We start from the raw sequence: 14,154 nt of genomic DNA on the forward strand, positions 1-14,154 counted from the left end.
TCGGGGTTCAATCCCATGACCCTGGGATCATGAACAAGCTGAAATCACAGTCAGACACTCAACTAATTGAACCACTCAGGCGCCCCAAAGTCTAAGTACTTGACACAAAATATACGTCAAACCAATAAATTCCTCTGAAAATCTGTGTGATATGGGAACAATTTTTAAATTCCTCTGAAAATCTGTGTGATATGGGAACAATTTTTCCTATGGAACATTAAAGAATGGACTGCCGGGGCGCCTGGGTGGCTCAGCTGATTAAGTGTCCAACTTCAGCTCAGGTCATGATCTTGGAGTTTGTGACTTCGAGCCCCATGTCAGGCTCTGTGCTGACAGCTCACAGCCTGGGGTCTGCCTCAGGTTCTGTGTCTCCCTCTCTCTCTCTGCCTCTCCCCCACTCATACTCTGTCTCTCTTTCAAAAATGACTAAACATTAAGGAAGGAAGGAAGGACGGACTGTCACCAACTTCTATAAATATAAGATAAGCTTCTTTTAACCTTGGTTATGACCAATCATTTCTTAAGTCCTTTCTTAATAATTTATCGGTAATCAAAACCTCTGTACACACTAAGCACTCTACCACAACATTTGAAGAACTAAATCTGGCATTTTTCTTTCTTTTCTTTATAAAGTTTTTATTTTAGAGAGAGACGTGGAGAGTACGCAAGCAGGGGAGAGGGGCAGAGGCAAAGACAGGGAATCTCAAGCAGGCTCCAGGTTCAGCTCAGATTCTGAAGTAGGGCTCGACCCCACGACCCTGGGATCACGATCCAAACCAAAATCAGGTGGTGAGCACTCAACCGACTGAGTGACCCAGGCACCCCATGGCATTTTCTACTCAGTCCACTTCTGTACAACTATACATGCAGAAAAGTAATTTTAGAAACACTTGAAGGTAAAACCTGTAAATATGGGGTGCCTGGCGGGCTCAGTCAGAAGAGCATGCAACTCGCGATCTCAGGGTCATTCAACCCCCATGTTGGGTGTAGACATTACTAAAAAAAAAATAAATAAAAACTTAAAAAAACTATAAATGTAAAAGAAATTTAAGAGACCATAATCTATATATACTTTATGAAGTAGAAAATATATGACATTACAACATAAACTTTCTTCTTGACAATGAACAAAGCTATTTCAAAATAGTAATTTGACTAGGCATTAACAAAATCATTTCAATTATAGTCTAAAGTGGATTTAATTTGGTATTTCAGAAATGACCCCCAGGTCCATCATCTGGAAAGATCCCCGTGAATGTGTTATAAGGGTTACAACTAAATAGACTGATGTAAAATAACTTTCCTATTATGCTTGGTACTAATAGGTAATAGGTAGGCAGAAGCTCTTCCAAAACTCTAAAACACCAGATGTATGATGCTTAAAGTCAGTATCAAAGACTAAGATCAGTGGATTTCCAATTTGAAAAGCCTGAGGACCACTTAATTCCACCCGACAAAATTTAAAAGTCCAACTAAAGTACCTTAACATGCTGAGTTACTCACTATTTATGCCTAAATTTTCATTCTGTGAATCAAGGAGATATGCAAGTTCTCCTCCCTTAGCCCCGATATACAGGGGAGGTAAGGGCTCAAACTACCCAGATCCAGCTCGTGGTTAGCAGAGTCAGTCACCTGCCAGAGTACGGCCACAAGGTGTTCAAGGTACTGACAGAAATGGGAGAGGGTCCCAGAACTTAGTCCAAACTCTTACAGCTCCACAAAGGTTTATGCACACAAAAGCCGACACTTAACACAGACATACAGAGGCAGCTCCAAAGGTCCCTAACCACATGACACCTGGTCACATTTCAGTAATTTTCAAATCCTGTCTTCCTTATCTATTTCCAATATCAATGAAAATAAAAGAAAAAAAAAGCAAGTAATATCAACAAAATTATCAAGAAAGTCGTAATTAATTAATTTGGACACACAAGAAAAATTACATTGAAAGTACAATTTCCTAAACTGTTGATGAAAGCTAAAAATTTACTGATTTTAGGTGTGTTCTTATCAAATTATGAACGGCAATAGCTTAAAATAAATATGATTTTTTGGAAACAAACCCATCTGTAACTTCTTTCTATAATATTTTCATTTCAGAAATCATTTCCTGAACAATGTTCCAGAAGATGTTATACAAGATACTGAGATTTCATAGTCTATTGGACACTGTGCTCAGGATTCTTGAAACCTAATATTAATGATACATGTAACAATCAAGTGTGAGGTTATGATACAAAAAAAATGCTATGTTCTTTTATGCATCCAAATAGAAAATTTACAAACTCTCATCTTTTATGATCCATAAAATTATGGGCACACTTTCATTAGTTTCTGAAACATGATTTGTTCTAAAAGAAGTGAAATTTTACCTGTGTTACGTAAGGTTGCAGGCAGTGGGAAATGTGGTCTTTGTACGAACTGATGCAGAGGCTGTTTTTTCATGGTGTATGGATTCATCATAGGACAGAATCTACATTTAAAAACACAGAAAAATAATATTTCTAGAGATAATCTTTTAAGCTCAGTTTCTACTTTACATAAAAAAATAATGAAAATAACAAAGCTGAATTTTCATTCTCCATCCACATTATTTTCCCTTCTTTAGGCAAGCAGTATCTGCAAACAATTTAAAAACATGAGCTCAAATGGAAATTTATAGCCTTGATAACTGAGTGTACACAGGATTGTGTGACATCTGTGTAAGAAACAGAAATGCAGCTACATTTGTGATTTATAACCTGGATTCCCAGACTCTCACCTATGCATGAAGGATGCAAAGAATTACCAACTGTTTTTTTCCCTTCTTTTCAAATTCTAAAATACTAGGTGATAGAGTCACATGGTTCAAAATTCAAAGAGAGCAAAAGTAAATACTATGAAATCTCCCTCCCTTTTCTGTCTCTACCATCACGCTTTCCTGTAAAGAGAGAATACTACCTGTTTTGAAACAGTATTTCAATACTCTAATACTTCAAAAAGTCTAACAGAAAGTGTACTATTCTCCTCCAAACTGCTAAAGAAGCCAATAATGTACATATGCTTTTATTTTTTTTAAGTTTATCTATTTATTTTGAGAGAGAGAAAGAGAGAGAATCCCAAACAGGCTCCAGCTTTCATCGCTGGGCCCGATGTGGGGCTCGATCCCACAAACTATGAGATCATGACCTGAGCCAAAATCAAGAGTCTGATGCTTAATGCACAGAGTCACCCAGGCGCCCCTACATAGGTTTTTAGATTGGAAACCTCTTAAGCCAGTGTTTGTAACTTTGGTTATTTCTCTGTGATAGAGAAGTACTGATTGACTATTTTTTCATGGTTTTAACAAATTAAAAATGGAGAAGGGGAAAAACAAGTATTACCAGAAAAGGAAAAAAAAAACCTTCAGTAAAAATTTTTAGAAATCTGACTGCTAAAGTATTTTAAATACATACATGATCACTTAAAAATATTTTCTCTGATTATTTTTATCTGCAAACTCAATAAGGGAAGTGGTGTCTTCATTTCTGTGCCCCTCAGCAGCTAGCACAATGGATGGCTTCAGTTCTAAAATGAAATTAATATTCACAGCTACCTCAAAGATGGAGCCAAAAAAGGATCCAGATAATCCATGTAAAGTTCATAAATCAGTGCCAAGCCTTGTAGTTAAGAGTTCAATAAATGTTAGCTGCCACTGGTATTATGTGATAGGTGCCCAATTAATTACTGAATGAGGTTTAAGGTTTGGGGGGAAAACATTTTTATCCATAGCTCACTGCCTCAATCCTGACTGCGCTGAGATATGGGAATACACTGAAGACCGACAATTCTTGGCCCTTAGGCCCAGGGAAAAGGCAACAGAATGGATGGATACTGTGACACAGACGGGTTTAAAGTGACACAATAGTAAAGGGGAGGGGGTGCCTGGCTGGCTCAGTCAGTTGAGCCACCCATTACCATTGATTTGGACTCAGTTCATGATCTCAAGGTTCGTGAGATGGGGCCCAGGGCCTGCCTCTGCGCTGGCACCATGAACCTGTCTGGGATTCTCTCCCTTTCTCTGTCCTTCCCCCACTCATATACACTCAAGCTCGCTCTCTCTCACTCTCTCTCTCAATAGACAAACTTAAAAAAAAATAGTAAATGTAAATTCAATTATTCCAGTAAGACATCTACCCAAAAAGCACAGGGGACAGGAGGTGACCAACAAATCTTTCAGCAAACTTAATACATTTAAATTTCCAGGGCATCATCAGCATTAAAACCCCTAACACTCACTAAGTGAAACCTTGTAGGCCCTTTTGTCCTTTTGATCCAGTAGCAAAATCAGGGTCCAACACCTACTTAAGTCATCAATCCTTTCATCTAACCAACGTTGACAGATGCCACTGGGAGGCCAAACTCAAAGGTTGCACAAAAGGGGAAAAAACAAGGGAAGAGAGTGGGCCTAGGTGATAGGGAAGAAATCTAGGGGTCTGGATTCTCATCAGAGTTCCATCACTTGGAAGCTGTATGACCTCATACAGGTCACGTCCCCTTTTCTGGGCCTATTGAGAAAATGAGGAAATGGGGTACTCTCTCCCATTCTGCAGATATTTTGATTTGTGTTTAAAAAGCAGAGGGAACGCATACGACGGAAGGGCTGGAGGGGGCCACAGTGATGTTAAAAGGGCTCCTCCGTGGGGTCTCTGCGCCAGTCTTTGCGGGTCTCCCCACCGCAGGGATTCTGGCGCCGGGTTTCGGAGGCTGGAACCGGGCGCTGCAGATCCCGCCCGATTTGGGGGCGCAGAGCCGCCTCACCGACAGGCGCCCACCTCGGGGCGTAACCTCCAAGTGCGGCGACCGGGGCGCACCCGAAGGCTCGGTCAGGGGCACTCCTCCGCACCCCACCGCGGGGGCGGCGACCGCTCCGCTGGCTAACTAAACCCAGCGGCACGCCGGTGCGAGCTCCTGGCTAGTCACCTACCGCCTACACAGCCCTGCGGCCGCAGCCGCAGCTCCCCAACCGAGCCGGGCCGCCGCTGCCATCTTAGTCCGAGTGCGCAGCAAGTGAGGCAGCTCTCCCAATTCGCCGACCGGCGGAAGCCCCGCGCAGGCGCAGGCGCAGGCCGGCCAGGCTCGGTGGAGAGCGTACCCTGCCGGCCGCGGCTGGTGCTGCAGCGGGTGAGCCGGGGAGCCTGGCACCCGGCTCCTGGCAACCATTGCCCAGCTACAGAGTAAGCCCGGAGCAGGGCGGCAGAAATCCCGGAGACGCTTGCGCAGGAGCCCTAGGTAAGGCATGCAGGACTCAGCACGCGTGCGCGGAGCGGGCTTCGCTTTTCCTTCTGGATGGTGCTGATGTGAAGGGATGCCTACATTACAATGCTGTTCTCCACCCCTAAACCTGCCATTGCCGTTTGTAGGACCCCTCACCTTCCAGGCCCAGCTCAGTGTATCAAATGACTCCCAGGAGCAACCCCTCAAAAGAATCCTCGCCTTCAGCAAGATGCCTGCTCTTCTCCCTGGGGGTGCGGTTGGTTCTCTTATCCTTCTGTTAGGCTGGGTTTATAGACCCGGTCATCTTGGACCAATCCCCACAGAGGACTCACCTACTGCGGTGCATGCTTTATAGACATGAGTATTTAACTAGCTTCCAGAGCTAAGTGCAAAAGTGCCTATTAACTACTCTTCCAGAACTTTCCTTGAGTATTTCACTTTCTCTAGGACAAGGGTTCTCAGGATGTAGACTGGGGGCAACAACAGATGGGAACAGATTGGAAAATGCAGATTAGCAGGCCCTGCTGCAAACCTACTGAATCACACCCATGGACTGTGAGATCATGACCTGAGTCAAAGTTGGGTGCTTAACCAACTGAGCCACCCAGGCACCCCTGTTATTACCTTTAATAACCTCTGTTATTACCTTTCTTGATCCCTGAAACATCGAATGCTAAAGACTTCTCCCTCCTTTTAATAATCTTCCTTGGTACACAACTTTAATGGTTACTCTTCTGTCTCCCCTGGCAAGCTTTCAGCTGCCAACCTCTTAAATGTCAGTGCTTTTTGGGACTTCCTTCTCAGCACTTTCCTTTCCTCATTCTTTTGTGATTGAAAACTTCAGGGACTTTGTACCAGGTAGCATTTCAGTCAGCCATTGGAATCTGTGTTTCTCTCCCTTACAAAAACTGGATTAAAAAAAAAGACAGAAAGAAAAACACCCTCACCCAGTATTGGTTATTTACATTAATGGCTTGGTGAAAAATAAAACAAGTTAGAAACATTGCATACAGTATGATTCCATTTATGTAAAATTGTGTACATATTTGCACAGAGGTGCCAGCTTCCTCTCTTTTTCCCTTTCCCTGGCTGTTTTCACTTCATTAATATACCAGATTATTCCCCACCTCAGGGCCTTTGCACAAATTTCTCCCTTCCCCCGCCCCACCTTTTCTTTTCCTTTTCCCGTCCTTTTTTCTTGAATCTCTTGATTTAAATCCCCCAGGTCTGAGTATAAGGTAGGCGTATTCTCCTTAAAGATCCTACCTTCGGCAGCCTTTCCTGACACTTCCTTTCATCCCCATTGAAACAGTCTCCTCTATTATTCTCTCTCAACACACCCTCTCCTTTTCCTTCATAGCGCATTACCGCAACTTAAAATGATGGATTGGGGTGTTGATTTTTCTAATGATACTTTTCCCTGCTATATCCTAAGCTTTAGGAGTGACATGTCTGTCTTCTTTACTCTTGTACCCCAGCACCTAGTATAAAATACTTGGCTCATAGTAGGTGGTCAAAAAAGAACCAATTGAGTGAATGAATGTAGTCACCTGAACCCTTTGTCAAATCCAGTACGCTCCTTCAATCTGTGTGAGGACTGTGCAGACAGAAGAGAGAGAGGACCTGGCCTCATTCACCCCTAACCTGGTGCTGTGCCAAAGGCAGGGTATACATCTATGGAGAGGATTGTGACCACTGGCACATGAGACTGGGGACCACGCCAGGTGGACAGTTCTGGAGCAGATGTGAATCAGCCGTCCTTTTTTTCCCCAAACATACTAGGGGGAGGGTAACTTTTTCAGGAAAAAGTAAAACTTCTACTTGAAATATCTGTATTTTTCTGTTTATGCTCCCCTTCTTCTCCGTCTCTATACCACACATGTACACACACACACACACACACACACACACACACTCACATTCATTCACCATGGTAATCAAGAGACAACTGATATTTTCCCTAATACCATTTCAATAAGATGTCGACTCTGTTTTAATTGTTCCCTGAGAAGATTCCCAGACCATGGGACATGGGCCAAAAAGTCATTTATTTACTCATTTATTCAGTAACTATTTTTGAAGAATGAAACTTTCTATTTCAATGACATGGATGGAGCTAAGGAGTATAATGCTAAGTGAAATAAGTCAGAGAAAGACAAATACCATATGATTTCACTCTTATGTGGAATTTAAGAAACAAACAAAGGGAAAAAATAAGAGCAAGAGAAATGAGACAGACTGTTACAAAGAAAAAACTGATGGTTACCAGGAGTGTGGGGAGGCGGGGGGGATGGCTTAAGTAAGTGAAGGGGATGAAGGAGTGCACTGGTCATGATGAGCACAGGGTTATATATGGAGTGTTGAATCACTGCATTGTACACCTGAAACTAATAAAATGCTAACTGGAATTAAAACTTTTGAAAATGATTAAAAAATAACTTTTAAAAATATTTATTTTTTGAGAGAGACAGAGAGACAGAGCGTGAATTGGGGGAGGAGCAGAGAGAGAGGGAGACTCAAAATCTGAAACAGGCTCTAGGCTCTGAGCTGTCAACACAGAGTCTGATGCGGGACCCAAACTCAACCCAAATTGCAAGATCATGACCTGAGCCAAAGTTGGATGCTTAACCAACTGAGCCACCTGGGTGCCCACAAAATAACTATTTTTTAAATAATTAATTTATTTTTTAAACTCAAGTACATTTAACATATTTTATATTAATTTCAGGTGTACAATGTAGTGATTCAACAGTTTTATACATCACTCAGTGTCCATTATGATAGACATACTCTTAAACCCCTTCACTTATTTCACTCATTCCCTACCCACCTCCCCTCTGGCAACCAACTGTTGTTCTCTATATTTAAGAGCCTATTTTTTGTTTGTCACTTTTTCCCTTGTTCATTTGTTTTCTTTCAATAACTATTGAATGCTTTTCCAATAACCTTGAATGCTTTCTTGATAATGGTGCCAGGCACTGTGGTTTGTACTAGGGATTGAGGTAGACAATGCTAGATACCTTCCAATATTCATTTTCCCCCTCTTCTTTACTAGCCGACACTGACTTTGCTCAGGTCGCATTGTGTCCAATCTGATAATCATAATGATAATAAGAATAATAATTCTAACCTGTCTTGTCACGTGGCACAGTTCCACCCAATGAGACGGGTGTGGAAGACTACCAGAAAGGTCTGGAAAGGTTTTGCTTTCCTGCCGTAGGTGCTGGCCCTTGGTCCTACTTGCATGGGGTGGGAATACTGGAGTCAAGGCGGCCACGCTTCCGCCATGACGTCCCTGAGGAAATGAGCCCACAACTACCAGCAACCACCCTCTTCCAGACTTCATGTTGCTTGAGAAGAAGATCAGCCACAATTTTGCTGATGCCACTGGTTAATCTGCTTTCCTGTTGCTCACAAATGATCAAAATCCTTGGTACAAGGATTCAAAGATGAACGAAAAATTGCTGGTCTCAGGGAACTCCTAGAGGAGAAACTTTCTAAATCAGTGAAGGCAGCCCCAGGGAACAAGTGCTACCCGAGGGCTACGTCGAGGGCCCACTGGTGGCAGGTAAGAGAAGTGAAGGATGACTTCTGGGTGAGAGGAGAGCGGGAGGAAGGCTTCACATAAGTGGAACTCCTTGTGTTGACTGTTTAGAGAAAAATAAGCGTTAAGGTGCGCCTGCCGTGGGCGGTACAGACCTGGCCCCCAGCCCCGGGTCCTGGTTCTGCTGCTCACTTTGGTCTCACTAGACCGTGAACTGCACGCAGGCACACCAGGTTTATCTTCTTCTTGATTTCATTCCCAGTGCCTGCCATTTAAGAGAGGCTCAAAATATACTTGCTGAATTGAAACCTCTCTGAAGTCCCATAGTCACCTTCTGCCATATTTTATTTGGTTAGTATGCTGATTATTTAGCATCACATACTCCCCCTAGAAAGTGTACCACACAGGGGCGCCTGCCTTGGTAACTGAGGTATCTCACCTGCTGGGAACAGTGCCTGGCACACAGGAAGTACTCCACAAATACTTGTTGAGTGAAAGAGCCCTGACTTTTCTGACCCGTGAAATGTGGGTAACAATCTCTATCAAAAATGGTTGAGTGGATCAGAGAAAAATTGCATTTCAGGTGTCTTGCACTGAGCTTATCACGTGGGTAGCTACAACGACGCTGTTGTCTTCTCCTCTAAAACTTTGGGACCCACGCCTGACACATCTACAAGTGGCAACACCTGAGGTCAGCAGCCTACTCCGTTCTTCCTAGAACTGAGACAGCTTTGAGCATTTCTGGGGGCCAATGTGGCAAGTTCCAGCAGATAAATGTTTACCTGAGGCGTTGAAAAGCCTGCCAGGAAAGAATTTGTCCTGGGAAAGCATTCTTCTCTGATAAGAAGTCAGGATTCAAAAGTTTGATTCATGGGGTGCCTGGGTGGCTCAGTTGGTTAAGCATCTGACTTTTAATTTTGGCTCAAGTCATGATCTCATGGTTCGTGGGACTGAGCCCCGCATTCTCTCTCTTTCTCTCTGCCCCTCCCCGCTAGTGCTTTCTCTCAAAATAAATAAATAAGCAAACATTTTTTTAAAAGTTTGATTCAAGATCAGTGAACCTTGCTGCTCAGACTGTCTTTGGCCCAACACCCATGGATGCTGCCTGAGGCCCGGGAAGGGGGCTTGAGACCAGGGTGACGCACAAAATAAGGGAGCTGCTTTGTTAAAACATCCAAGACTGTGTCCAAGACCGTGTGAGCCCTGAGCCCTGGACCGTGCCGCTGTATTAGAAGGCCGCAGCCCGTGCGGACAGGAGTAGCGGGAGGATTTTACATGGCAGGTGCCTGGGCATTCTGGGGCTGATTTGGCAGCAAGTTGCAGAGCAGTTGAAATAAATACATAAATGATCACAGAACAGAATCTGTTCCAAGCACATGTGATCCCGGGAATAGCAGGAAAGAGATGCAGGTCATTAGAGTTTCTACAGAGATGGTGGGGACAGAGAAATATCATAATGTGACTATTTTTACCCTGAGACTGATTAAGGTCTCAAGAAATGTTAAAGAGGTGACAACAGATATAATGCCATCTCCTCCTCCTCCTGCTCCTTCTTTTTAAATTTTTTTTAAATGTTTTATTTATTTTTGATACAGAGAGAGACAGAGTATGAGAGGGGGAGGGTCAGAGAGAGAGGGAGACACAGAACCGGAAGCAGGCTCCAGGCTCTGAGCTAGAGATCAGCACAGAGCCTGACGCGGGGCTCGAACCCACGAACGTGAGATCTGACCTAAGCCGAAGCCGGAGGCTTAACCAACTGAGCCACCCAGGGGCCCCATCCTTCTTTTTAGAGATAATACCTTCTAATTATCACTCTAATTACGTATAGCTTTCTCCACACTCTGGTTTGCTAAGGAAAAAAAATTATGTCTCTCTTTCTTAAATATTCCAGAATAAACGTTTTATTTTTTAAATGTTTATTTATTTATTTTGAGAGGGTGGGGAGGAACAGAGAGAGAGAGAGAGAGAGAGAGAGAATCACAGGCAGACTTCTCTCTCGAACTGTGAGATCATGACCTGAGCCAAAATCGAGAGTTGGATGTTTAACCGACTGAGCCACCCAGGCGCCCTGGGGATAAACATTTTAAAAGCAAAAGTCCTACTACTTTCAAATTTCCCCACATCATTATGCAAGCCTTGGAATTCCTGTGCTGTTTTATGCTCAAAGGCTTATACCAACAACCACCAAAACCTTGGCTTTCTTCGTCATACTTCACTGTCTGCTTTCACCTCCAAAGCCAGGAAAGTGTCCTCAGATTTGAGATCTGTGAGGAAGAGAAGACACGTGGTCATCTGGGTTTGTTGCTCTATGTGTGTAGCCATAGGAGCTTGGCTTCTGGCCATGCAGGGTGTGCCCTGCACAATAACCCGAGGGGCCGCAGTCACACAGGCTGGACCATGACTCACACCCCGTGAAGTTGTGTGCTGTCATGGCCCTGTGTCACAGTGTACGGTCGGGGACTTTTCCTGTTGTTTTAGAGTTTTGGCTAAGGCCTCAAAGTCAAGGCTATTGAGTGATAAGGGCTCCAACATTTTAAAGTGATTAGAGACAGCACTGTGGGCTTTCTAAAAGATGCCGAAAAATGGTGACCATCCGTCAACCCACCCTGGCTATATAAGACAGGCCAACTGAAATCATATTTTATTTATTTATTTAAAACATATGTTTTGTAATGTTTTATTTATTTTTGAGAGAGTGCGAGAGGGGAGGGGCAGAGAGAGAGGGAGACACAGAATCTGAAGCAGGCTCCAGACTCTGAGCTGTCAGTACAGAGCCCAATGTGGGGCTCAAACTCACAAACCGTGAGATCATGACCTGAGCCAAAATTGGACATTTAACCCACTGAGCCACCCAGAGGCCCCTGAAAATCATATGTTAAGGCCCGGGGTGCCCATGAGGAGTGTGGTGTCTCACCTACTGGCCGCAGGCTTCCTGAACTATAGGAACTCTGGGTCTGCCTCCCCAGTTACTCGAGTAAAACATAGTAAGGGAGTCCTTGAAGTGTCCCCAGGAGTTTGGGAGGGGGTGAAGCCTCAAGATAGGAGGCTATCTGGAGCACCCCACAATGGCACAGCAAAAAGGGAAGGAACAGGGGACCCACCTGCACTCCTGACGCTTGGAGGGATGAGGATGCAGGACTTTCCGTGGAACAAGGAGATGCTGCAGAAGCTAGTCAGGCTGGAGCGTTCTGGAGGGCTCCTTCCTGCTCACGAGGGTCCCCCAGGAGGGTAAGCGGTTCCAGCCAGTTGCCGGGGGGTATTCCACCAGTGGCAAAAGGTGAGGGGGGTGGATTGCAAGAGTGAGAGAGAGCAGGGCTCAGCAAACTCATCTGTAAAGGGCCAGAGAGGAAATATTTTCATCTTCCTAGCCATATGGTGTCTACTACAATCACGGAGCCTTGCCATTATAGAGCAAAAGCAGCCATGAGCAATACATAGAATAAATATATGGGTATAGCTGTGTCCCAATGCAACTTTATTATGGACACCGCCATTTTCGTTTCAGACAATTTCATGTCATGAAATACTATTCTGATTTTTTTCCAGACATCAAAACATGGAAAAACCATGCTTTTCAGCTGCTCGGATTTGTTCCACAGGCTGTTGGCAAGCAACAGCCTGAGCTAGAGGGTAGGTCACCCTGAACAGGAACAGGGCAGAGAGCCACGGGCAGCCCCAGCCAAGGACAAGGATGCTGCACCCTGACCCCAGTGCCCCTCCTCCTGCCCAGCCGGCAGGTGTGGAAGGAGGAGGCTGGCTCCTGAGCCCAACCTAGGGAAGCGGGGGGAAGCTCTCCGGCAGATCGAAGATGGAAGGTGTAAAGACTTGGATAGATTTCTTACCACTTGAGAGAACTGTGGGAAATATGATTATTTTTAAAGCTGAAGGAGACCAGAAAGCGATGGGACCTGCAGGAATTTCATCAAAGAAGCAGGAAGATCACAAGAACCATAGTTAAGCCCTTTCCTGAACTCTTACTTATCTTACTGCACTCAGTCTATTCAAAACAATGGTTGCAAATATTTTAACAATTCCCTTTATTAGCTACTCCGAAGTTAACCCCTTGTGTCATCGTTCTTAGCAGATTTTACTTTGTGGAGAAAAAGTTAGAGGACTTGATGGTAGCAGTGGTGGCAATGGGCTTTCTAACCTGTCAGAGCCCTGCCCAGACTCACACACTCCTCTGTCTCTGCCAGAGGCATCCAGATATACTGCTGAAGAGCTTTGTTCTGTTTGCTTTTCTTTTGAACTGCTTTTCTCCATCTAAAAGCAGAGTCCCCAGAGAATCCATTGGTTATAAATGAATCCCCTCTCCAGGAGTTCGGCCACCAGGAAAGATGGACTTCTATCAATAGAGAGAATTTGGCTCAGGAAGAAGCAATCACGGTGTTGTTGTTAACTTGTCTCAGAACTTTGGAGAGTAGTGTTAGTGACTAGATTCGTTTCCTATTGCTGCGATAACAAATTATCACAAACGGAATGGCCCAAAACAGCAAATTTTTTCTCCTACAGTCTGGAAGTCAGATATGGTCTGGTACAGCCTGGAGCCCATTTTCACCAGACTAAAGTCAAGTTGTTAACAAGGCTGGTTACGTCTAGGGGTTCTGAGAGGAGAATCTGGTTCCTTGTCTTTTTCACCTCCTGGTGGCTACCTGTATTCTTTGGCTTCCTGCATCTTCAAAGTACCACTCCAGACTTTGTGTCTGTCACCATGTTGTCGTCTTCTCTTTTCCTGCACCCCTCTCTTTTTTTTAATGCCCCTTACCCATTTAGCCCATCCTCCATCCCCTCCCACAACTCCTCCAGCAACCCTCTCTGTCTTCTTTATACTTAAGAGTCTCTTATGTATTGTCCCCCTCCCTGTTTCTATGTTATTTTTGCTTTCCTTCCCTTATGTTCACCTGTTTTGTTTCTTAAATCCCTCATATGAGTGAAGTCCTATGATATTTGTCTTTCTCTGACTAATTTCACTTAGCCTAATACCCTATAGTTCCCTCTATGTAGTTGCAAATGGCAAGATTTCATTCTTTTTGATTGTTGGGCAATACTCTAGTGTGTGTGTGTGTGTGTGTGTGTGTGTGTGTGTGTGTGTGTGTATCACATCTTCTTTATCCTTTCATTCATCAATGGACATTTGGGCTCTTTCCATACTTTGGCTATTGCTGATGGTGCTGCTATAAGCATTGGGGTGCATGTGCCCCTTCAAAACAGCACACCTGTATCCCTTGGATAAATACCTAGTAGTACAATTGCTGGGTCATAGGATAGTTCTATTTTTTAATTTTGGGGGGAACCTCCATACTGTTTTCCAGAATGGCTGCACTAGTTTGCATTCCCATTTGCTGCATCTCTCTTAAAGGAAGCTGTGACTATGT

General features: G+C 44.1%; 1 protein-coding gene and 1 long non-coding RNA gene across 3 annotated transcripts in view; one reads left to right on the forward strand and one right to left on the reverse strand.

Moving 5' to 3' along the window:
* Nucleotides 1-5,129, reverse strand: part of NFU1 (NFU1 iron-sulfur cluster scaffold) — a 28,028-nt gene extending 22,899 nt beyond the window's left edge. Inside the window, exons 1-2 of one of the 2 annotated variants that reach the window (XM_029937513.1) lie at nucleotides 4,946-5,129; nucleotides 2,373-2,473 (exon numbers count right to left, since the gene is read on the reverse strand). In XM_029937513.1, coding sequence (XP_029793373.1) covers nucleotides 2,373-2,473; nucleotides 4,946-5,007 — 163 coding nt within the window. In that variant the 5' untranslated portion in view covers nucleotides 5,008-5,129. Of the gene's footprint in view, nucleotides 1-2,372; nucleotides 2,474-4,945 lie in introns of those variants that run through there. The other variant, XM_029937515.1, reaches the window with a different exon arrangement.
* A 3,283-nt stretch (nucleotides 5,130-8,412) lies between these two features.
* On the forward strand, nucleotides 8,413-12,801 carry LOC115289912. The gene is made up of 3 exons (XR_003907862.1): nucleotides 8,413-8,803; nucleotides 9,363-9,470; nucleotides 12,326-12,801. It is a non-coding gene; the product is annotated as an uncharacterized LOC115289912 (long non-coding RNA).
* The last annotated feature ends 1,353 nt before the right edge of the window (nucleotides 12,802-14,154 follow it).

Source organism: Suricata suricatta, chromosome 4, assembly GCF_006229205.1.
Source record: "Suricata suricatta isolate VVHF042 chromosome 4, meerkat_22Aug2017_6uvM2_HiC, whole genome shotgun sequence".
In the NCBI taxonomy this organism is placed as follows: Eukaryota; Metazoa; Chordata; class Mammalia; order Carnivora; family Herpestidae; genus Suricata; species Suricata suricatta.